The sequence below is a fragment of the Suillus subalutaceus genome (genome assembly GCF_016647625.1).
Source record: "Suillus subalutaceus strain FC151 chromosome Unknown DFJ58scaffold_112, whole genome shotgun sequence".
Lineage (NCBI taxonomy): Eukaryota > Fungi > Basidiomycota > Agaricomycetes > Boletales > Suillaceae > Suillus > Suillus subalutaceus.
In genome coordinates, this window is record NW_024540361.1 from 107755 (window position 1) to 129479 (window position 21725).

Consider the following 21725-nt stretch of genomic DNA (forward strand, 5'->3'; position numbering starts at 1 on the left):
GTGTCACATGTTACGTAAAATGGCGAAGTACTGCCTTGGCCGCTGAGCTGGCGCAGGCTACCATACGCAGTTCACGACACACTTGATATCTTCCTGCAAGTTTTCATCATGTCCATGCTAGACAAATTTAAGAGGGGTGCGCAGAAGGCGGGAATTCAGGCCACGGCTCTCGTCAAAGAGGGCTCCTCGCGCATGGCGAGTGGCTCTAGAGACTTCGTGCAAGGATTCACGCTGCCAGGGGAAGCTGAGAAGGCAGCAAAGATCCTCGAGAGCTTCCTTGGTACGCATATTCCTTCCAATGACACTGACAACATCATTTGCTGAATGTTTTGCTCCCCACAGCTAACCCCAATCATCCTGAGTCTGCGCTCAACTCAATACCCACAGCCGTTCTCCAGCATGCAAGAGGTGACATTCATCCAATCTCAACTTACCCCACCTCTCACTGACCAATGCGCTCAGGCCTCGCCGTATTCCAAGTACTTAAGGCTGGATTCATGTTCAGCGGGAAAGCTGGCTCTGGCCTGGTCATCGCACGGCTCCCGGATGGATCATGGTCTGCGCCCTCGTGCATAGCAACCGGCGGACTCGGGTGGGGCCTCCAAATCGGCGCGGACATCACAGATTTTGTGATCGTACTGAACAGCGAGGACGCAGTCAAAGCATTCAGCATAGGCGGAAACGTCACCATTGGCGGAAACATCAGCGCAGCAGCGGGCCCCATCGGCACTGGCGGGAGCGTCCAGGCCACCTTGGCTCACCCTGCACCCATGTTCTCATACTCGAAATCGAAGGGTGAGATATCTTCCATCTTCATTTTGGTCGTTTTCCATTTTGATTTCATTTGATCGTAATGTAATTGTTAATGTGATGTGCTGATCCGTGCCATAGGTCTTTTTGCTGGTCTCTCTCTGGAGGGCACTGTTCTTATAGAGCGCAAGGACGCTAACCGCGACTTTTATGGATCGCCTGTGCCTGCACGCGATATCCTCGGCGGGCGTGTGCCTCCACCCGAAGTTGCATCGCGTCTGTACGAGATCATCGAGGCTGCGGAAGGACTGGATGAGACGGGTGTCCCGCAAGCTGCGTACGTGCCCAGTGCTACTGGCCAACATATGAGCATTGGAAGCAATCATACGGTGTTTGATGCGGAAGCACATTAATGATTGGTGCTGGCTTTGAGTAGGGAGTGGTGTATATATGAGCTCCATACTTTTCCTTGTATTGATTTTTCCCCAGTTCTTTATGGTGTACATCTTATACCTGATTGCAATTCTATCGCGTTAAATCTTCTCATTAATTAGTCTAGCTATAGGAGGGTAGCAAATATGATGCATATGTGGTGAAGGTGTCGATATCCAGTAACGTAGTAATGATAGCTCTCGAAGTATCTAAAGTAGCTCGACTTCAAATATGTATGAAGTTCAAGCATCTGGCAAGACAAACGTATCCCAGAATCCAGCGGTTCCGTTGGTTATAGCTGTATCTGCAGCGTCGAGGCCCAGCAATCGCATCACGAGGTTGTAAATCTCGACATTCTGGAACCCTGGCATTACGTATTCTCCTGTACCATCGCACTCTCCTCGTGCGACCACGGCAGCCTTCGCACCCTGCGAGAAAGGCCCATGGGCAACGAACATGGCATGCATCGACGAGTCCTCGTTGTCATAGCCGTGGTTCTAGGAAGGCGCAATGAGTTAGCCCGATGACCTACAACACAGAAATCAAGCAATATGGAATACGGCAAGGTAAACTCACTCCAGTTGACATTCCATCTTCGCCGTCCGTACGGTCAGTCAGCGCGTAGCCCACGCGCGGGACAATCCACACAGGGGCGATGCGGTAATTGCGAGAGAAATGGTATCGTTCTGGCATAGGCTCCACTGTACCTGCAGACATCTTACCGTAGTTGAATGCGTCGAGGTCTACCAATGAGGTGCCAGGGTCGGTAGAGAAGCTCTCAGTCGTAAACACATCAAACTGATCTGGGTGGGTAAGTGTGTACTCGCATAGACGCTCAAGGGCCTCGGTCACGTTCGTGCCAGGAGCGAAGCGTAAGCCCATAGATGGCCAACCTGAACAACGCATGGTAAGTAATCCGCCACTCAGTCTAAAACATTCCGGCAAGCAGCAGACTATATATGATATCACTTACCGTCCACCCTGGTAACACCTTTCCACGGCTGACCAACAATCTCGTCAACATATACCCAAGTTGGGTGACTGGTGTCCGTCATCCCATGGTCACTGACGAAGATGATATCAACGATATGCGTGAGGTTACGCTCGCCTAATGCTTGGGTCAGGTTCCGAGCGAAAAGATCGACAGCTGCAAGACTCATCTATAGTAAGTAGCAAGTTTGGAAATAATAATGATAAGCGCATCAACCAACAGGATCGACACAACGCTTACATTAACAGCCTTAGACATCGGTCCTGTTGCATGGCCAGCTTGGTCTAGCGACGGTTCGTACCCTATGAAACAACGGCGTCAGCATGCCACAAGGGAGAATCATGAAATTGGAGGGGACGAAATGACAAGCAGAAGAAATAACACCGTCCCGCTTAGAGCAAAAGATATATTCGTCCAGAAGTAGAGAAAGGAACAGATGCAAGAACACACCAAGAATAAGCTGCGGCCGCTCTTCCAGCGGGAGGTCAATCCACTCTAAGAGATTGGAAAGTTTCTTCTCGAGAGCGTAATTATTCTGCGTTCCAGTTCAAATCACATCACATCCTTTTTCAAGTTTAAGACCACTCTTACCTCCCAAGGTAGAAAATATGTCGAGTTCATGCCCGAGGATGTAGACCAAGGGCCAGGCCTGGTCGTATGAATACAAAGTAAAGTATGAGGCAAAGGGGGAAACTGACCACATGAGGTTTGCAGTGATGATGCCCGCACGTTCGGCAGTTTCCCACATCTAAGTTGTACGAAGGGCAGGAAATGCAGGGGGCGGGGAGACCGATGTGTGTCAGTCAAATGATGAGGCGGACGTGCAAAGTTACAAGAGGTGAAAGGGAAAGTATTAGTATTAAGCGGGCATACAAAAAAAATGGGTGGATACTAACAGGTTCGCCGAGCCACCAGCTCGGGTTCTGCGCGGATTCGACACGAGCATAATGGAATGTATCTCGGAAAATGGGGTCCCAGAAGTTCTACATAGCCGATATGTGAGAATGCCAGACAGTTGAAGAAAGTGATAAAAGACGAACGTTCGCAATGATGCCGTGCGACTCGGCGTAGAGGCCAGTCCTAGATGCAGTGTGAGTTCATGTCGAGCAACTGATACGGGTGATATTTACATCAGTGACCAGTGATTTCTGGAACAAACGTCATTCAGGCGCATAAATTACTCTAACAAATTATGACTCACGGAAACGTCAGAGTCTGCAGAGAAGGAAATGTTTAGTACTAGAGCAAAGAACCGAAAGGGAATACGCACGGGGAAAACAGGCTTCATGTACTTTGCCCTCAGACCTTCCCGACTGATATCTAGCAAATGTGGGGTAAGCCCACGATCCAGATAATCCGCACGAAGACCATCGATCGAAACCATAAGCACTGTCTTCTTGAACTCGTGTGTTCCATTCGAGTACAATGCGTCCCTCCCGATTCTCGTGTCGTATCGAGTACGGGGCCAGAGTTCAAATAGGGTGGCAGCGAGAATAAGCGAGAGGAGAACACTGAATCCAGCAAAACGTTTGCGTTTGTGTGAGGTCGCAGGGGAAGTGGGTTGCTCCTCGAGGTCAGGTTGGACAACGTCTACGTCGTCAACATTCGAGAGTAAACCACGTCGTTCGTCTGGCGTGCCTAATTTATCAACATCATGTGTGCTTGTCATCGTGCAAGACGCCGACGAGAAAGTCGAAAGAGAACTGAAACAGTAACTGAAACACACACTGGCAGGTCTATAGTGGCCGCGTAACTCGACCAATCGCCGAAATCGGCGTGAATGTATGTGGCTGTGTTCATTTATTATTGCCTAGAAGCCACGTTCACAATGACATGGATCCTGGGCTGGACAGTGTCCTTGCTCACCTTCATCAAGGCCCAACTCGTGATTCTACTCCTTCGTGTTCTTTCTGCAGGCCCTATCCCACGTCATGTGGCCTTCGAAATGGACGGTAACCGCCGCTTTGCACGTCTCACCGGCCGTCGCGCAGTCGAGGGTCATTCAGACGGGTTCCATACACTCAAGCGGGTACATCTTTGATCCTGCTTCAGTCGTGGAGTTTCTTTAACATGGGTCACAGATATTAGAGATATGCATGCGTCTTGACATACGCTGTGTCACAGTCTATGCCTTTGCGATCGAAAACTTTAATAGACCACCCGACGAGGTCGGCGCGCTCATGAAACTAGCAGAAGAGAGGCTCGTAGAAATTGCACAGAATGGGTGAGATTTTACGTTAAATACATTGCAGTTCAAGTGCTTGCCCGCCTGACGTCACTGCCTGCGATAACTCTTCAGTGCTCTCTTAAGCCAGTATGGTGTACGCCTCAACGTACTTGGCCATCGCGAGTTGCTACCTATGCATGTGCAAGTCGCAATTGATAAAGCGGAGGGAATGACGCGTCAGAATAATAGGTATGTCCCCCTTACCCTCGTCTTCTATCCTGAACACACTCCGACAGAGCAATATTAAATGTCTGCGCACCATATGCCTCGCGGCATGAGATAACGTTAGCGGTACAATCCGTCGTGCAGCAGGCCCTTGATAAAGAGAACTTTGATTCTTCGTGAGCACAGATCTTTCCTTGGCCGTGGTTTTAATTTGTGACTTCTCCCGTCACGTGTTTCATGCTAACCAATACACGCAGATTGATCACAGAACAAACTATCGAGGAAAACCTCATGACTTCGCTTGGGGGCAGCCCGCCGCTCGACATTTTCATTCGCACGAGTGGCGTGAAGCGATTGAGTGGTTTTCTGCAGTGGCAGGTATGTTTCTGTTCCTTCCCTGTCTTTCGTATGCCTATCACCAATCTCTTTTCATTTTACTTGTTTGTCTTCCATCTCCCATTTCAAAGAAGTGGTCATTATTTTTCTTGACGTCGGTGAAAATGGCAGACGTATACTCACTCGAAACGTTGTTTTCATCAAACTCATTCGTACTTCTCAACAGTGCTGCGAAAACACGCAGATTCATATGGTAAATACCTATTGGCCCGACTTCGACCTCTGGGATTTTGTGCCCATTTTACTAGATTACCAGCGGAAGGTGTGGGCACGATCGAGTAGTTGAAGGTTTAATAGGTGCGAGGCTTATCAGAATTCCTACTAGGTGCTTGCCAGTGTAGTGGGCATTGTAGTACCAGATATTCTTATTTTACCGTGTCATTAACTAACATCGCTTGGTCAAATTCCTTGTTGTTTTCTACCTTCGTGAGCTCCTTTGTTGACTGTACTTTTACTCAGCTTCAACCTGGAGATATGCAGAGATTTATGATACGGCAAAGTTGCAGACGTGGCGTGGTTTGATTTCAACTGGCACTGGTACGGAAACAATTCAGTGTATCACAAATATATGTACAACAATATCGACGCGAAACTTATAATTAGGCCAACGATGTATGTATTCTACTCTTCCGAGATCCTTTCGAAAAACTGTCTAAGCGTATCTGACAGTACTTCAGGCAGTGCCTCAACGCTTCGTAACACAACGTAGTAATCAAATGGGAAAGAATCCAGATACCTCTCCACCTGAAGCTCCATGCGCCCGTTGATCATCGTGTAGGCAACTTGATTCATCGAAACGATCGAGTTCTGTACAGCAGAAGCGTCTTGTGTTTGCCCTTGCCCAGAAGTGGAGGTCGAGTGCAGTGAGTCAATAATGATGAACACGATCATGACGCGTTGGCTTGCTGCCCGTCTCAGCACCTGCCGCAAACGCTCGTGATCCTGACAGATACCGTCCGAAATGATGATCTCGAGTTGCCATAGTTCACCTGCACTTGCCGACCCGGTGGCCCTTCTTTCCCTGGCGCTCTCTAGCACCTGGAGGCTCGTCTCTACCATATCCAGGACGTTCGTTGCACGCTGTTCAAATCTGAACGCGCCGAGCGTTTTTGCACCAGCAGCATCCGTAAATGGTCCTTCGTCGAAGCCATGAAGTAACTCCATGCCCTCGCCGAATCTAGCAATTGCAACGTCGCCGACCTCAAGTTTTCCCATGGCGTTGCTCACGAGGGCAAGTGTCTGATAAGCAAGATGTACGCTGCGAGAACTTGCCATGCTGCGGCTGTCGTCGAGTGCAAGAAGGACTTGGTACTCGCGCTGGCTGGGGGCGCGTGCGCCGAAGCCAGATCTTGTCCTTGGTGTAGTCAGAGGCGATGTAAGGGATGATCTTCTTCATGTTGAGCCTTTTGCCTGTCCGGTAGTCGCCTTTGAGACGAGTGGCCAAGGTGGGTGCAAGGATAAGGCGCAATTGTTCGCAAAGAGCGTAAGAGAGGTCGTGTGTGAGGGATGTGTAAAGCCGCCAAAGAGACTCGGCGTCTTCGCAAGTATAGCCTGAATCCTGCCAGGTCCGGAGGGCCGCCTCTATGTTTTCAAAGGAGCTGTCTGGACCGGACTGTTCCATGTCTTCATCGACATCCGCTTGTGAGGACGAAGGATCGCGGCGTGAGGAAACATGTTCGGGGTCTGCACCAGAGCGCGTTTTCAAACTGAGTTATAGCGCCTTCGATGTCTGGACGTGCTCCCTCAGTCGCTGGCTCCGTATGCAATGAGGCCAATGGCTGTGGCGGTGGCGCGAGCTCATCCGTGGGGGGAGCATCGATGTCCATGGGTAGCGCAACTGCCTCTGTTTCCTCATCAACAAGCCTTAGCTCATTCAGCTTCGCGACCTGCTCCTCGCCTGCCGCACCCAGAGCCTGCATTTCCTCGTCCGCATCTGCATACTCCACCTGCTCAGCAGCTTGGTCTGCGGCAAGAGGGGAAGACTCCCCGCCGCCCAGGATATCTTCGAAGCGCTGTTGTACCTCTTTGAGTGCATCACCAAGGTTGCGGATAGGGTTCGTAGTGACTTCGGTGTGTTGGCGGGCATAGGCTCCACCATGCTGCGTGCCCTCCGCTGATGTACCCGGTTTCGTGGCAGTATCGGTAGAAGACCGTGGCTTTGAGGGTTCAGCATCATCTCTTGGCCTGGTCACAAGTCAGATACAGGTTTCTGCATAGATAAGTGGACGTACTTCGATTCTTCGGAAGTCTCGTTGATACTCTGTTCAGCTGCTGCGGCATCGTCCTTCATTTCATCACCAGATGCGTCGCCAGCCTGCCCTTGTTGTGCACTATCATTAGCCTGCGGCTCGTTGTCCTTGTTCCCAGCGTCTCCGCTTCCAGGCGAGACATCTGGCTGAGCGACAGCGCCTTCCTCGACGTCTTCCTCTACATTGTCTGCATTGTCTGCAGCTTTGGGAGGCTGATCTGGCAGCTGGTTTTCTTGCGATTCAGGCTCCGGTACATCCTCTGGGGACTCGTGTTTTCCGAGTTGGTCCGTTTCCTCCATCTCGTCGGCGTGTTGTTCATCTTCATCCAGCTCCGTATCCATTTCATCTCCCATATCGAGTCCTCCTTGATCCCCTTGTTCGTCGGGCTCCAGAGCCATGTCATCAGGCAGATCCAGGGTGTTGGCATCGGGAATGTACTCATCCATGGGCGCGCCATTCGCATTTGGGGCCTCCGAGTTTTCGTCGGGTTCTTCGCCTTCTTCGATCTCCTCACTTTTTTCATCCATCGTTCCATCTTTCTTTTCCTCCTTCTCCTTGCCACCCTCTTTCTTTGATTGGTTGTGCTCATTGGCTACAACCTCTGACTCCTTCTCCTGCATTTCTGAGCGATCTTGAGGGACCTGGTCCTGGTCCGCAGAATCTGATTCCGCAGATTCGTCGCCCCATAGCTTTTCGTCGACTGCATTCGGATCACCTGCATCAAGTTTCCCCAGCTGCTCATCCGGCTCCTCCTGCTCATCGCCATCATCTTCTTCCTGATCTCCGTCCTGAGCTCCATCGTCTGGCACATCTTCCATCTCCCCACCAATATCCTCGCTCATCTCGATGGTATTATCATCAGCTCCGTGCGCCTGGTCATCTTGGGCTTCACCTTGATCCCCCTTCAATCCTTCAACCTGACTTTCATCCTCGATCTCCTTACTTACGTTCTCCAATCCCGTTCCCTCACCTAGGCCCCACTCCACCGTTAGTCTCGGTGCCACCTTCGCCGTCACCTGAATCAGTTGCATCCGGGGGCAAACAAAAGCCTTGCCTAGCGATGGTATGCATGACAGAGGAAACGATGAAGTCAAGCTTGAAGAGGGCCTTTGTCCACTGACTGTGCACCACGAGGTGTTCTCCCACGAAAGAAATGTAGCACTGGAGAAAGGGAAGGAGGCGCCGAAGGCTTGCCTGAATGTCGGATTGAGAAAGGGAGGAAAGATGGGTCGTCATAACATCCAGCCGTTCCAAGAGGACTTGAAGGTCCAAGGATTGGGTGAAGCATGAAATCGTGTGCAAGTCCTCACGGATGAAATTATCCTGGGCTTCATCATCAAGAGGCTCGTCGGTAGATCCTTCCGGACATCTTTTCAAAAGGGATTGCACTGTAACCAAAAGCGTCTCGATTATGACATCCGCACCCAATGACTCTGCAGCTCCGGATGCTGTCTCGGCATCTGTAGAAAGGTATTGATCACGAAGCCAGTGCTCGATGGGAGACAAGATGTAGCTGAGTCGTGGCTCCGTCGTTCTCATCTTTTGGAGGTAGTCGGGAATGGCACGGAAATGTTCATCAGCTTCTTTAATAGTGGCGTGCTCAACTGTTGGGCAAATAATCAGCTTGTGACTATGTCTGTGAGGAAACTACCCACCGCCAGGCAGCACCGTAGGCATTGTGCACTGGCTTCCCTGGAAAACCTCCGAAGCACGGTCATGAAGAAGTCGTGTCTTGGCATAAACTGATTGGACCTCAACCATGACTGATGGTGCAGCGCCCTGGTCTTCCTGAATCTCGATGAAAAGGCGGATTCCTTGGAGAAGTTCTTCAAAAGCATGCACGGCGTTGCCGAGTGCTTGACATAGATGTATCAGACGAGAGGGCGAGAATCCTTTGGTGACAAGTAGAGGTGCTTCGACGAGGGTCTGAAGGCGCTCCGCGCACCGTTTGATGTTGATGAAACACTGAAAGGCTGTTGACAGCCTGGAGACTTACGGTAAGCAAGGGTGTCATCAAAAATCTGTTGACTTACGAAGACCTCGCCTTAAGAGCTAATGAATAACCAGACTCCACGAAGGTAATACCTCGAAGCAGATCGCGAGTGCTTATGTCTGAGTGATGATGAGAAACCAAGACTCTGACTGCCGGAAGAGCACCACGAAGGCGGTCGAAGTAATACTCCCCCTTCTCAACATGTACTGAGCTTTCTGGAGGCATCGACGGTTGCTCTCGTATCCAGCATTCATCTCTGAGCTCGGCGAGCACTTCTGGTTTGACATTGGCAGCGAGACCAGCACGTTTGAGCTCCTTCAGGAGATCGCTCAAAGCCTTCCTCTTGCGAACCAACAGGCCCTTCACGTATTTTTCTCGTTTCTCCTTAGAAAGATCTAGGGGCACGCCTTCTGCTGCTAGGTCTCGTGCGGTGAGGATGATTTCGACCGCAAGTTGGTCAACATGATGAGGGAGACGTCGGCGTAGGAAAGCCCGAATACGACTGTTCATAAGCCCATGGAATCTCGCGAGTGTCTGGTTTAAATTGGCCAGGTGAGAAGGAGTGGAATGGGTTTCGTTCGGTTGTGGAGAGTCGCCGCGCTGCAGAGTGCATGCTATGGAGAGCGGATCTCCCGAGTAATCCAGAGCATCTATTGACTGGGTGCATTCAGCATCACCAGCGAATGTTGGCAACATGCGCCCAGCGATGGGCTGACGCAAGATCTCCCGGAATTTGCGGATCAGCTTGTAGAGTTGATGATGCGTTCGCTGAGCACTTTGCTTCAGGGCTTGAACATTGACGTCTTTCCAGCTGGCGAGCTTTATGAATGCCTGAACATCTTTCTCAAGTCCTCCTCTTTGGTCCGCCAGAGATCCGGCTAGCTGGGCTGCAAACAATTGATAGTATCTCCGAGTGGACGCCAAGACAAGTTCGACGCGTTTGAGAGCATTGCGCTGCCATCCATCCAACGTAGACGCGATATGACCGACGATGACCCTGAAAGTCTCGAGGAGATCCAACCTGACCTGGAATTGACCTAGAGCGCTGGAATGCATGAAGTCGTCCAGGAGCGATGGTAGTTGCCTGAGATATTGTTGGAGAACTCCAGTAGCGGGGCCATCCTCATGAGCTGCACTAAGCGTGCCACGCACTGTGAGATCATACAGCCGGAACCAAAATTCCGACACTCCTTTGACGAACGAGTCAGACTGAGACTGTAATAGCACTTTCCAGCACGACAGTTCCAAGCGTCTCCATTCTACGACGAGCATTGTCAACTCTTGCTGATGTGCCCTGAGGCTATTTCCACGGTGTGCGTACATTTCCCAGCCGTCTGTCTGCAGTATGATTTGTTCCAGGCCGGACAACAGTTTGGCAATGGGACTGTTTATGTCCAGGGCCAAGAACGCATCGCAGCGGTCTTTCAGGTGCTGTAAAACCATCTGATCCGGCCAGTCTTCGACGAGCGCGATCAATCGCATTCTAAGAGAGTCCACCGTTGCAAGGGCCTTCTTCGCCTCTCTAATATTCCCGTCAGTGTAGAAGTTGAAGAGCTGTCCGGTGATGCACTCTTGAGACTTCAGCGTAAGAAGATGGTCGTGAACCAAAGAAAGTTGTTCGTGCAACGAATCATCGTCAAGGGTGTCTGGGAGAGTGGGATATCGACTGTCGAGGAGCGTGTTCAGAACCGACCGACGAGATGAATTAAACCTCGTATTGGGACCTCCAACACTGATACCGATACTAGCAACTCCAGCGAGTCCGAAGTGCATCCCCAGCAGCGTTTCGGCTGCAGAAACACTAAAGAACTCAGAGGGCTTTTCGTGAGTCTTGTTGGGTATGCCGTCAGGACTAGCGAGTGCGTCCTCAAATGTCGGGAACAGCTCCAAAAACTCTTTCTGTTCCGCTTCAACTTCTGTGGAGGCATCATGATTAAGGGCGCTACGTCTGTATAGCGATGAGTCATCATGTTCCTTCTCGTCTTGGCGAGTGCGGTCCATAGTCCAGAGTCTGAATGCCTGCTCATATGCCGCATGGACAGCAGCAGCGTGGGGAGCGAGGCCCGACATGGCAGCATGGAGACCTATGGCTGACACATGCAGTAGGACTTGGTCAGAAGCGGATGCTCCGGATGCAGCTCCTTGTTCAAGTTGCGTTTGTAACAGTTGCGCACTGCGAAGAGATGGATATGTCACCAGGGAAGCAGCGACTATGTTCTGTTGAGTATGCTGTGCGTAGGACATTTGCTGCGCAGAACAGCGAACAAGTCGGATTCCGAGACGGAGGAGGAGGAGCGCCATGTGGATAATTTTTGCAATATCTCTAAAGTCGTGGTAGAGATTGTCCATCCGTTGACAAAACCCGGATATTGATTCCTGCATCACAGATTCGCGCGCGAAAGCAGAAGGATCGCCGGTTTCAAGAACGGCAGTTAAATCATCGACCTTGCTGGGTTGGATGACTTGACTTTGAAGCTGCGAAACCTCGGACCAAAATGCGTGAATGCGGTTACCATCAGGTCGTCGGGGAAGGTTTGAGGAACCCAAGGGAAGATTTTTGTGTTCTGCTTCGGATAAAGCATCGAGATATTGTATAACACTGTTGAATAGATTGCCAGCAGTTCGGTGTTCCCATGCTTTATGGAGAGACGACTGGGTAGACATAAAATCAGTCTCTTCTTGCGAATATTCCGCTAAACGATGGATCACGGCTGCGGGGTCTACCGGAAGATCAGGAATGAATAGGTTAAGAATCACTCTGCTGAGGGAAATATAGCAATGTCCTAAGCGAGCCATCATCACGTCTCGTGGCTGGCGGTCGGTTGCGAACCGTATGAGGTTGGGGCGCAGAAACAGATGGATAGCTGCTTTCAAGGGCTCGTGCTTGGAACTTTCGAGGAGAGACAACATTGTCATGGGGAAGGCGCTGCTATTGACAGGAGATCTAAGCATGGTTTGCCAGCTAACATCATCAAATGATGAAGCGAAGCAAGATGTAACCTGATGGGCGATTAGAGGAGAACTGCGATAGTGACCGCCGGTTCACTTACGGATAAAATGCATTGATACATGAATGCTGACAATTGTTGTACCCGCGACTCATGAACAACACATTGCATAGAGAGCAGCCGTAGGTGACGACAAACAGAACCCTCGTGCCCTTCGAGGGAAGATAGTGAAACGCTCCGTGCTTGACTAAGCGGTGGATGAGCACATGATACAGATAGAAGCAAAGTTTTATACTTCAGTTCTATGGAGACCCGAAGAAGAGTCGGGCAGAGGAGAACATCCGGTCCATCAAGAATTTCCTGCGTAGGATCTCGTAAGTCACTGAATATGTATGCAGAGGTCACGTTACAATCACTCACAGCCTGGGTCACACTTGAATTCCACAGACTTGCAAGCCATCGAGTCTGCAAAGCAGTCAAGAGATGCGTGGGAACTAATCAAGAATTCAGTTCATGTCGCATGTGAGGGACATAGTGGCGCGCTTGCCTCCCCCTCCTGCGTCATGCGCCCATATGAAATGCTGATACGATGCAAAGCGAATGAGATCCTCGCGTGGTTCCTCACATGCTACGTCAATCAAGCGTTTTATGACAGAAGGAATGATCTATAAAATGTCATCATGAATATCCTGCAAAGGCAGCACCAAATCGCAACTTACCGATGATGATGATGATGACGATGACAAGGCCTCACGAATGTCACTCAACCAGGGCAATTCGCATATAAGGAGAGAGGGGTCGGCATGTCGCTTGAAAGAATCATTGCCCCCTTGGAAATTCAAAGCAACCTAGAATTTTCATTTCAGCAGTGTGCGCGCTGGAAGAATAATCGGACCAAACCTTTTCTTTTACCGTGTGTGCCAATTCCATATCTAAGTCGATGGATACTATGCTCATGAGCGGAAGGGTATAAAGGGATAAGACTTCTAGAATTTGTCTGCGGCGGACTATTGGGGATTGATGATGAGAATGTGCCGAGCGTAAATAAAAAAATCATACTGTGCTGATTTAAGCCTTGATGTAGTTGCCCAGAGGCATACTCGAGACTTCTGATCTCTGGAAGCGAGACTTCGATAGTCGTCGGTGCGAACAAATGCGTCCACATGTCTGTCAAGCCTAGTCCAGAGGTGGGGGAAACTGCCTCATCCAACACAGCAGAAACACTTGCGAGACGTTCAAACGCTGGACCCCGTGATTGCAATGCGGCAACGATTGACCTAGAGCATGCCTGTATTGAGGAGTAATCGACATATGTGCCCGTTCCTGATCGTCGGAGTTGCCTGGAAATACTAAGTAGTTTGAGGGCGAGTTCAAGGTCCACCAGCTAATGACCGTTCAATACAACAATTAGCATAACAATGGCAAATTGAAATCTAACCTGAACTTGAGATCTTCCAACGATTTGGTTGAAAACCTCCTCAGCTGCTCTACGCACCTCTTCCAAAACTTCACGAATAGCATCCAACAGTCGTAAGTATGTCGGATGGTGCTGACGTGTTGGTAAAGTCATCTTGCTCGCACCTATGCCATGCAGTTCTTGTGGCACCTCAGTTCGCTCGGTGTCATCGATAAATATTGCAGCGATTAAGTTCAAAGTTTGAAGGAGCATCAAGTGTATTGGGTGATGTCCGTTTTCATGATTGCAGAACTTGCATGGCGGACAGACCATGAAAGTATCCACTGGCTATATTTCAACAGACGTATTGAGTACATGCAAATAGTGCGGCGTGCACTAGACCCAGCACGGATGTAGCGAACACTAACCAGAGCTGTAATAGCGTCATTCGTCACTCGGGAAGCGAGGAGATCTTTTCGCCACTCAGCAAAGAGCTTGAAAGCTCCCGAGGAAAGGGCATCGTCCAAAATAGACTGTGATGAGCACGGAGGCATTGCCAGCTTCATAAAGCGCCGCAACGAAGGAGTCACATTCAAAGAGATGGTCCTTAGTATGAAATGAATCATAGCGCGCAGGTCCGGTTTGGATGGTCGAAGGAACGGTGCCAGAGTGATCAATGAAGATGTGGAAGACTCTTCTTCAACTAACCCAGACGGCCATGAGTCGCTACCTTCCCCGCGATGAGTGTAGTAAATTCCTCTGCGTGCAAGCTCGAGTGTCACAGCAAAAGGAGGACCTGTGTCTAACACGGTCGTAGGAAGTCGGCGATGAAGTCGGAGGCGAAGTTCGTCTTCTGAAGAGAAGGAAGCAGCCAATGACACTTCAATACCACGATTTCGCATCGCACGCGATAGCTCGCCATATCGAGGGTCAGATGTCATAAACATGCGAAAGTTGGGATGCGGTTTGAGCGTTTGTACAGCACCATTGACATATCCTCTCTCGCTGAGAACGAGAACTCCACCAGGTTCACAAAGAGAGTTCAGTCGATCGAGGACGGAAGGATTACAGAGATTCGCGCCGTCCAGAACTATCCAATGTCCTTGCTTGATTGCGCGTACGAGAGGTCCATCGACCCATTCAAATTGGCCACTTGATGTCACTGCGGACGATAATTGTTGAACGCGATACAATAAGGCCCGCGCTTCATCCGAAGAATGATCGTCAGCAAAGGATGATAGTACTTGTGCTGCAGAACGGAGCAGGGAGTTGGAGGATGGAGGAGGTGATGAATGTAACTCGAGGAGAAGCGAAAGAAAAGTCTGGTGATCAGTGGCACAGCTAGACAGGCATCTAGAACGACTTTCGCCAAAACCGATAATGTCTTTAACGAGAGCAAGTACCCGCGTATGATGGTCCATTTGCTCGAAACCTCCAAGAATATCCATGGTATCAGTGGAACTCGTGATGGTTATCTCATGAAGGATATTCCCTGAAAGGTCAGCGACAGTACGGATGAGTTCCGACTTACCGCTGTCGTGTCGTCCTGTAACAACGACTAACCACGACCTTGAGAGACATGCCCCAATGGCTTCTAGCATAGCTAAGTGTGCTTGTAGTAGGCACCTGGGTCGAACGCTAAGGGTATTGTTACGTCGCTCTACGAGGTAGTGACCGACACGGAAGTGTGACGATGATATGACAGGATGCGGATTATGAAGGATAGTCGGACTAGATGGAGAAAAGGTTTGATCGAACAATTGTTGGGCGCAGTTACGATCGGCGAGAGTCCTGAACCTGCTGAGGTAGATGACTCGCAAGAAATCTCGAGGATGATGTGAAATGGGCGATGATTGCAATAGCTCTCCCCAGCGGAGAACATCGCGAAGGTTGAATTCCCAAGGACTGCCATCGCGACCAAAAGTCCTCCTGTGTACAACTTCCTGGTTCAGGCGGTTGTTGTATGCGATCATGGCGCGTAGCATGTCCTCATCACAACCCTTGAAACGTTCTCGGCAGACAAGAAGAAGATCCTCGGGAGATAGCTCCTCAATATAGACCTTCGTGAACCGGTCCAGAAAAGACTTTGGAAGTCCCTTGCGACCTCCTCCCTGTTGGAGTGGATTTTGTGCCGCGAAAACACGGAAAGCGGGATGCCGAACGAAGGATCTCCCAAGCTCGGGAATGTAAACAGTACCTCGGTGGTCTAGAACAGCATTAAGCCCCTCGAGGATAGCCTGGGGTGCGAGATTCATCTCATCGAGGAGAACCCAATGTCCTTCTTGCATGGCTGTCAAAAATTCGGCATCTTTCCAGGCGAATTCTCCGGGAGAGCCATTCTCAACGGGAAGATCAGAACCAAAAAGATCCATGAGATCCGTTTGGTCGGACAGATTGATCCGACAGAGATGATATCCTGAAAGCATGGCAAGAGTAGCGATCAAACTGGTTTTTCCGACACCTGGACTGCCTTCCAGGAGGACCGGCTTGGAGACCTGACATGCCCTGACCACTCGCATTGCGTTCTCACGAGCAGTCGGCGCCTGCAGATTGAAGTTATGCAATACCGATATTAATGGGCCTTTAGGGATGGCAAAAGACCCAAGTTGCACGAAGTTCGATGCATCAAAAGCGTACGACTGTTCGGCTTCTTCGAAAGGCATGAGCATCTGCAGCTTCTCAATGGCGTCATTCCTCAGCTGACTCAGCGCATCAGACGAGTAAGAAGCTAGCTGTGGCAAGGATCCAAGACCGTCGAGGAAAGTCATGTGAGCCGCATGATGCTGGGATATTGTCAACAACCAAATTGCCTGAACACACAATTCCAACATACGAATATTTCTGCCGGTAACATGGAGGTTTTCTGCGCTGCCAGAATACGCAGCATTAGTAAATGTCACCCAAGCCTAGAAAATACAGATGAGCACGAATGGCCGACACTGATGAAAGGGACGCCTACCAATATATCTCGCAGGGAGCAAATAGCAGGGTCGTGAACTCTATCCCGAAGCCAGTCAGTAAACTGCAGGAGCGGACCCGTGAACGGCTTCATGGAGTCGTGCTTCCATGAGTAGTCGACAATCAACCGCAAATCCGCCTGACTGGTTACGGCTGGTACCCAAATCTCCGTGAAGCGGTTTCGTAGAGCAGGAGATAGCTCTTTCTTCCCATAATCACCGCCGGGATTCATGGTAGCAAGCAACTTGAAATCATTGGAAGCATGTATGGCGGGATAATCACCATCAACACCGCCACGTTCTGCAAGCACGATCGTGCGGCCAGGTTCCAGGACGCTGTTCAGACGTTCTAGAACAGAATCATCGGCAAGGGAGATCTCGTCGAGAAGGAAAACGTGTCCTTCACGCATTGCGCGAACTAACGGCCCATCATGCCATTCAAACAAGCAGCAGATCCGGTTGAGGTTCTCCTGAATATCGCGTAAGGGAGTCAGGAACGACGGGTCCAAATCCTTGCCCGCCTTAAGGAGCGTGTTTATTCGGGACAACAGTTGTTGGGAATCAGAAGGTATGTCGTCAATGCCCGCGCGCTCAAGGATGGCATTAGCATCACGGATGATATTGGCCTCGGCTGATGCACGGTTGCGTACAGGTCGCAAGCCACCGATAAGGTCTGCGGTTTCTGTGTTTTGGTGGCAGTTTAGTGTATACAAATGCTTGGAGACGACTTCCGCATAAAGCTGACAGACAGATGTCTTTCCGGAACCTGTCTCTCCCACCAAAAGCACAGGTTCATTGAACCGTAGAGCACGTGACACCAGGACAAAGAGCCGTTGCATCGCACTCGTCCAGACGACCTGCGAGTCTGGCGGTATGGGGCATCCTAAAAAGGTCTGTGCATCCCCCATTGTGGAATGAATATCGTAGATCGTCCGCTCGTCGATGCGGACTTTCATGATGGATTCTATGACCTCCTTCACCACGACTTTGTCGTCCTCGCGTCGTGCACGTTCCGCAAGTAGCATATACCCATTCTCTGCTAACTCCTGATAACCCACTGCATCACGACCGGCCCACCTAAAGAGATCACGAAGAGTTGCAAAACCTTGCTTGCTCTCGAAAACGCGACTCGACTGACGACGTTTTCTGCAATTCACGGAACACGCTGACGATTTTCTGGCCATAGGAAGGCGCAATACGACAACGCTGGCAGAGAATAGTTTCAAGCTCAGCTTGGGGCACATCCTGGAAGTGAACTTCGAGGAAACGGTTTCGGAAGGCACGAGACAAAACCTTCCTCCCTGCATATAGGCCAGGGGGATTTTGCGTTGCGAATAGCATAAAGTGTGGATGTGGGCGAATGACCTCTTGTGTCTCCGGAACGACAAGCTCCCGGTTGTCATCTAGCAGCCGATTAAGAGCTTCCAACACGTCTGTAGGTGCCAAATTCAGCTCATCCAGTACGATCCAATGTCCATGTCGGAGAGCATGGACGAGCAAGCCATCTTTGAACACGAGCTTGCCGGTAGCAGGATCAGAAACGTATGAGCCGAGGTATTCCTGCACGTCAGTGTGCTCATGGTTGTTGATGCGGATAAAGCGGTGGCCGGTTCTGCGAGCGAGATACTCCACTGCACTCGTTTTGCCTGCTGAGGTGGGTCCTTCAATCAACACAGGAAAGCGTCGAGTCAAGACGATTCTTGCGAGGTCGATGAGCTTCTTCTCGACTGATGGTGTCATGATATATTCCTCCATGGGATCCTCAGGGAGTGGTCCCTTCTCTAGATGAAACGGTCCAAACTTGGTGGATTCTTCTATAGACCGCCCAGGAGAAAAATTCGGTTCCCTAGCAAGCAACGATCGAGGATTGCGGACACCAGCAAGGATATGCTTCTGTGCAAGGGCGGTTACAGTTTCCGCGCTTCCCCCGTCTAACACCATAGTGAATGCCATCAACATCCCCTCCCAAAGCGCCCGTCGCAACCCGAACAGCCCTGCAATATCTGCAGCAAACGTCAGGGCTCTCGCAAGCGTGCGCATACTGTAATGTGGCTTCTTGTTTGAGCCATCTGCGAGCTCTGCACCCTTGACAGAGATGTAGAACTCTGCAACATCCATCACAGCACCTTTATCACCGACCGCACTTGCTCCAATATACTGTGAAACAATGCTGATAAGAGTTTCGCGATCTGCATCGGGGGGAGGGACATCAATTTCTGTGAAGCGCGCACGGATGGTGGGCGGGAGGTCCTTCTTGCCGACGTCAGTAGCGGGGTTCATGCATGCGAAGAGACGGAAATCAGGATGCCGTGGGACAGCAGACAGAGAGCCTTGCTCGGTAAGCGTGATGGAGGCTGTTGGACCGCGCAGGAGGCCTGTAATACATTCTAGCGTCTCGGGACTTGCCAGGTTGATCTCGTCAAGGAGAATCCTAGAAATCGTATGAGAAGCGTAACCGTTGGTAGCTCAACTGCAACATACCAATCACCAGCGCGTAGAGCCTTCACAAGTGGACCCTCCACAAAATCAAACGTGAATTTGCCTTTCCCTTGTGCATGTTGAAGATCAAATTCATCCACATCCTTCTCAAACCGTTCCCAGTCCGATTCAGAGACCTTCATCTCAGCCTCGAGTTTCCTTCGTTTCCTCGGCGCGTCAGGGTCGTTCTCCCTAAAAAGTGGGATCAGACATGGAGTAAACCAAATTAAAGTCAATACATACCCTACATCTCCTTCAACCTTGCCTCGAATTCTCTCCCTCGCCATCTTCCCACTCTCCTTCCACATACCAACAGCCCTCTTCCACCGTCCTTCCCTCACAGCTTTCCTCAAACCGTCCTCGAAGCCCGCATTTCGCTTGCGGCTGAACGTTCCCCCCAAATAGCTCACTCCAATGTTCCATCAACTCGCTCCCCCTGACACGTGCGTCAACAGGACGAAAACCTCCCAGAAGATCCGAAGCTTCTGTCTGGTGTGAGAGATTGAGGGAAATCAGTGGACGCCTCAGCAATGATGCAAGGTATGTTACTGCGCTCGTCTTACCCGTACCAGTCTCGCCAGTAAGCAGGACGGGCTCGGACAGCGCGAGTGCAGTGCTGATGCGCGAGAGGAGTAACAGAGCTGGCTTGTGCAGGGCGAATGGTCGTGAGGATGCACCAGTGCTCATGCCCTTCACGGGACGAGCGGGGAGACGTGTGCGCCCACAGCGTGCGGCGAGCACATCCCCGTTCACATCTTTCTCAATTTCGAAATCCGATGTGTGTCTCAGAAGCAACCATGCCTGCCGCTCTGCGTCTAGATCCAAGTGTGCCCCAATAACAGAGGAAACCCGCGCGGAGTGTGCACGCGCAGACGCAGTGAGAGTGCCCGCACCGAAAAAGACATCACGGGCCTCGAGGAATATTTCTTCACGAAGGCTTGGATTGGGGAAGATGTTTGAGAGTGGTAACTGCATGTCGTTACCCATGTCCACATCCACTGTGTGGCTGGACGGCAGGAGGCGCTCAACTCGCTGACAAAACTTCTGAAGTTCGCGTAGGCCAACAGGACGGGAAGATGATGTTGAGCCGAGTGCTTGCACATCACCCCAGACCTTGATAAGAGCCGCAGCAGCTCCCGCAATCTTCGGGAACCTGCTTTCCATGATAGATCTAACCTCTTCTGCGTCTGGTGCGTCCACCATCACTTCATGCCATTTATGTGAACCAAAGAATGTTGGGGGAGGCACCTTCTTTCCGTGCCCAACAGCAAGCGATCGAGTGGCAAAGAGGGCAAAACCTTCACGCGCCTCGACGCGGCCCTTTCCGGGGACCTCTATACCTGCGCGGTGTCCAATCCAATTCCCAAGGCCCATACTCTCGACAAGTGGTTTCAGCAGGGCTAAAACTTCCATGCTAGCACGATCTATGTCAGAAAGCACCAGCCAGCGCCCCTCGCGCAGTGCGCGTACAAGGACACCATCCTTCCACTCAAAAGTCCCAGGTTGTGTTGGTGAGGAAATGTACGAGCCAAGAAGAGCCCGAGGGTCGAGGGACGCGTCGGCTAGATGAACGGTCACGATGAGCTCGTTGACTGACATCATCGGGTGTAATCTGGAAGCGAGATATGATGTGAAGAGCGATTTTCCAGAGGAAGGTGGGGAAGATAGGAGGATAGGCAAGCGAAGAGAGATGTATGCTGCAATCTCACGGAGAGCAGCGATAGCGGAAGGTGTTGCAATGATGTCTGAAGGAGAAGGCATGGTTGGAGATGACTTGAGCATCAATAAACCATGGATGTTAGCAACCCAGGGACTAGCAGAAGCATTAGGCTCATTTTGCGATGATATAGCAGACGACAGACCTCAAGTCTGTCTCCGAGAGAGGCTCCAATACATCCTCTGCGTCAAGAGAGTAAAAATCGGAACTTTCGAGAATAGCGTCGCGTGCATCATGAATACGCTTTATTTCCAATGTAGGCACGAGCCAGCCGTCGGTCTCAACGACAGTCCCGTCGATAGTCTGGCCATAGTTAATTGGACAATCAACGCCGCAAAACTCGCCGAGGACATGGGTGATAAGCCTCTCGCGCTCAATTTCTGCCATGCTAACATGCGACGCATAGCACCGAGCAGCGAGCAACCGTATACCTGTGTCAGGGTGAGGCGGGAAGAGTAGTTTGGATAATAGCGACCCGTCCCATAGTAGATGCTTGGGAAGGAGACGATTAGCGCGGAGAAGGCGATAATATGCAAGCAACATGCGGTGCAGACGAGTGGTTTCAATTTCAGCAACAGAAGTAGCCGCAGCTATGAAAGCAAGTGGTCCTTTGGATAGACATGGTTTTTGCAAGAAAGCATATAAGCATCTAGAACCAGACGTGAGATGAAAAACACAAGTGCGATAACAAAACGCACGGATATAACTCCTCATGAATCTCTATGAGGAGACAAAATGCGATGAACCTGTCTTCGATATCGTCATCGTCGTGAAGCCATCTGGCGCATAAATCAATCAAAAGAGGTCTGAACAGATCGGCGATAGTCAGAGTGAGAGCTGGGACAGCTAGCAAGCGAGATAACGTGGATAGAGCGTTGGTTGGTATGTTCGCTTCTGTTATATGTTGGATATGAAAAGAATCGGGAGGCAGAAGAGCGCGGAGGGCGCGTTTTTGTTTTGCAAGATTGATCCTGAGCGGGTCGAATTTGTTTTCCGCGGTCATCATGGCCATGTGATTTATAAAGA

The 21725-nt window shown here is 50.6% G+C and overlaps 4 protein-coding genes across 4 annotated transcripts; 2 read left to right on the top strand and 2 right to left on the bottom strand.

Moving 5' to 3' along the window:
- Nucleotides 1-22: 22 nt before the first annotated feature.
- Nucleotides 23-1437, top strand: DFJ58DRAFT_49315 (DUF500-domain-containing protein). Its single transcript, XM_041380665.1, has 4 exons — nt 23-280; nt 343-408; nt 463-795; nt 892-1437. Exons 1-4 carry the CDS (start codon nt 109-111, stop codon nt 1161-1163), a joined length of 843 nt encoding a protein of 280 aa, XP_041240143.1. The 5' UTR covers nt 23-108; the 3' UTR covers nt 1164-1437.
- Nucleotides 1425-3842, bottom strand: DFJ58DRAFT_731822 (alkaline-phosphatase-like protein; the record flags this gene model as incomplete). The annotated part of the gene is made up of 12 exons (XM_041386093.1): nt 1425-1679; nt 1759-2075; nt 2156-2342; nt 2414-2475; nt 2540-2708; nt 2765-2822; nt 2872-2921; nt 3070-3156; nt 3214-3253; nt 3304-3321; nt 3375-3388; nt 3444-3842. The coding sequence occupies 12 exons, from the start codon at nt 3840-3842 to the stop codon at nt 1425-1427; spliced, it is 1656 nt and encodes a 551-aa protein (XP_041240144.1).
- A 138-nt stretch (nt 3843-3980) lies between these two features.
- DFJ58DRAFT_805321 (Decaprenyl diphosphate synthase-like protein) lies at nt 3981-5403 on the top strand. Its single transcript, XM_041391098.1, has 6 exons — nt 3981-4202; nt 4255-4397; nt 4473-4589; nt 4637-4741; nt 4823-4943; nt 5128-5403. The coding sequence occupies exons 1-6, from the start codon at nt 4002-4004 to the stop codon at nt 5245-5247; spliced, it is 807 nt and encodes a 268-aa protein (XP_041240145.1). The 5' UTR covers nt 3981-4001; the 3' UTR covers nt 5248-5403.
- Nucleotides 5404-5582: 179 nt separating this feature from the next.
- On the bottom strand, nt 5583-21711 carry DFJ58DRAFT_844503 (P-loop containing nucleoside triphosphate hydrolase protein; the record flags this gene model as incomplete). Its single annotated transcript, XM_041393086.1, has 22 exons — nt 5583-6200; nt 6274-6644; nt 6697-7145; nt 7193-8264; nt 8332-8814; nt 8866-9066; nt 9156-9194; nt 9296-12147; nt 12254-12398; nt 12572-12645; nt 12683-12816; nt 12871-12999; nt 13052-13158; nt 13211-13535; nt 13647-13895; nt 13976-16453; nt 16507-17581; nt 17643-18935; nt 18986-19174; nt 19293-20795; nt 20845-21348; nt 21398-21711. The coding sequence occupies 22 exons, from the start codon at nt 21709-21711 to the stop codon at nt 5583-5585; spliced, it is 14604 nt and encodes a 4867-aa protein (XP_041240146.1).
- Nucleotides 21712-21725: the final 14 nt, after the last annotated feature.

Excerpts from the sequence above, each read along its gene's own strand:
- DFJ58DRAFT_49315 (XM_041380665.1), top strand. The coding sequence starts at position 109 with ATGTCCATGCTAGACAAATTTAAGAGGGGTGCGCAGAAGGCGGGAATT. Across the intron at positions 281-342 it reads GATCCTCGAGAGCTTCCTTG|CTAACCCCAATCATCCTGAG; the intron begins GTACGCATATTC and ends TGCTCCCCACAG. Across the intron at positions 409-462 it reads CGTTCTCCAGCATGCAAGAG|GCCTCGCCGTATTCCAAGTA; the intron begins GTGACATTCATC and ends CAATGCGCTCAG.
- DFJ58DRAFT_805321 (XM_041391098.1), top strand. The coding sequence starts at position 4,002 with ATGACATGGATCCTGGGCTGGACAGTGTCCTTGCTCACCTTCATCAAG. Across the intron at positions 4,203-4,254 it reads GGTTCCATACACTCAAGCGG|ATATTAGAGATATGCATGCG; the intron begins GTACATCTTTGA and ends CATGGGTCACAG. Across the intron at positions 4,398-4,472 it reads GTAGAAATTGCACAGAATGG|TGCTCTCTTAAGCCAGTATG; the intron begins GTGAGATTTTAC and ends ATAACTCTTCAG.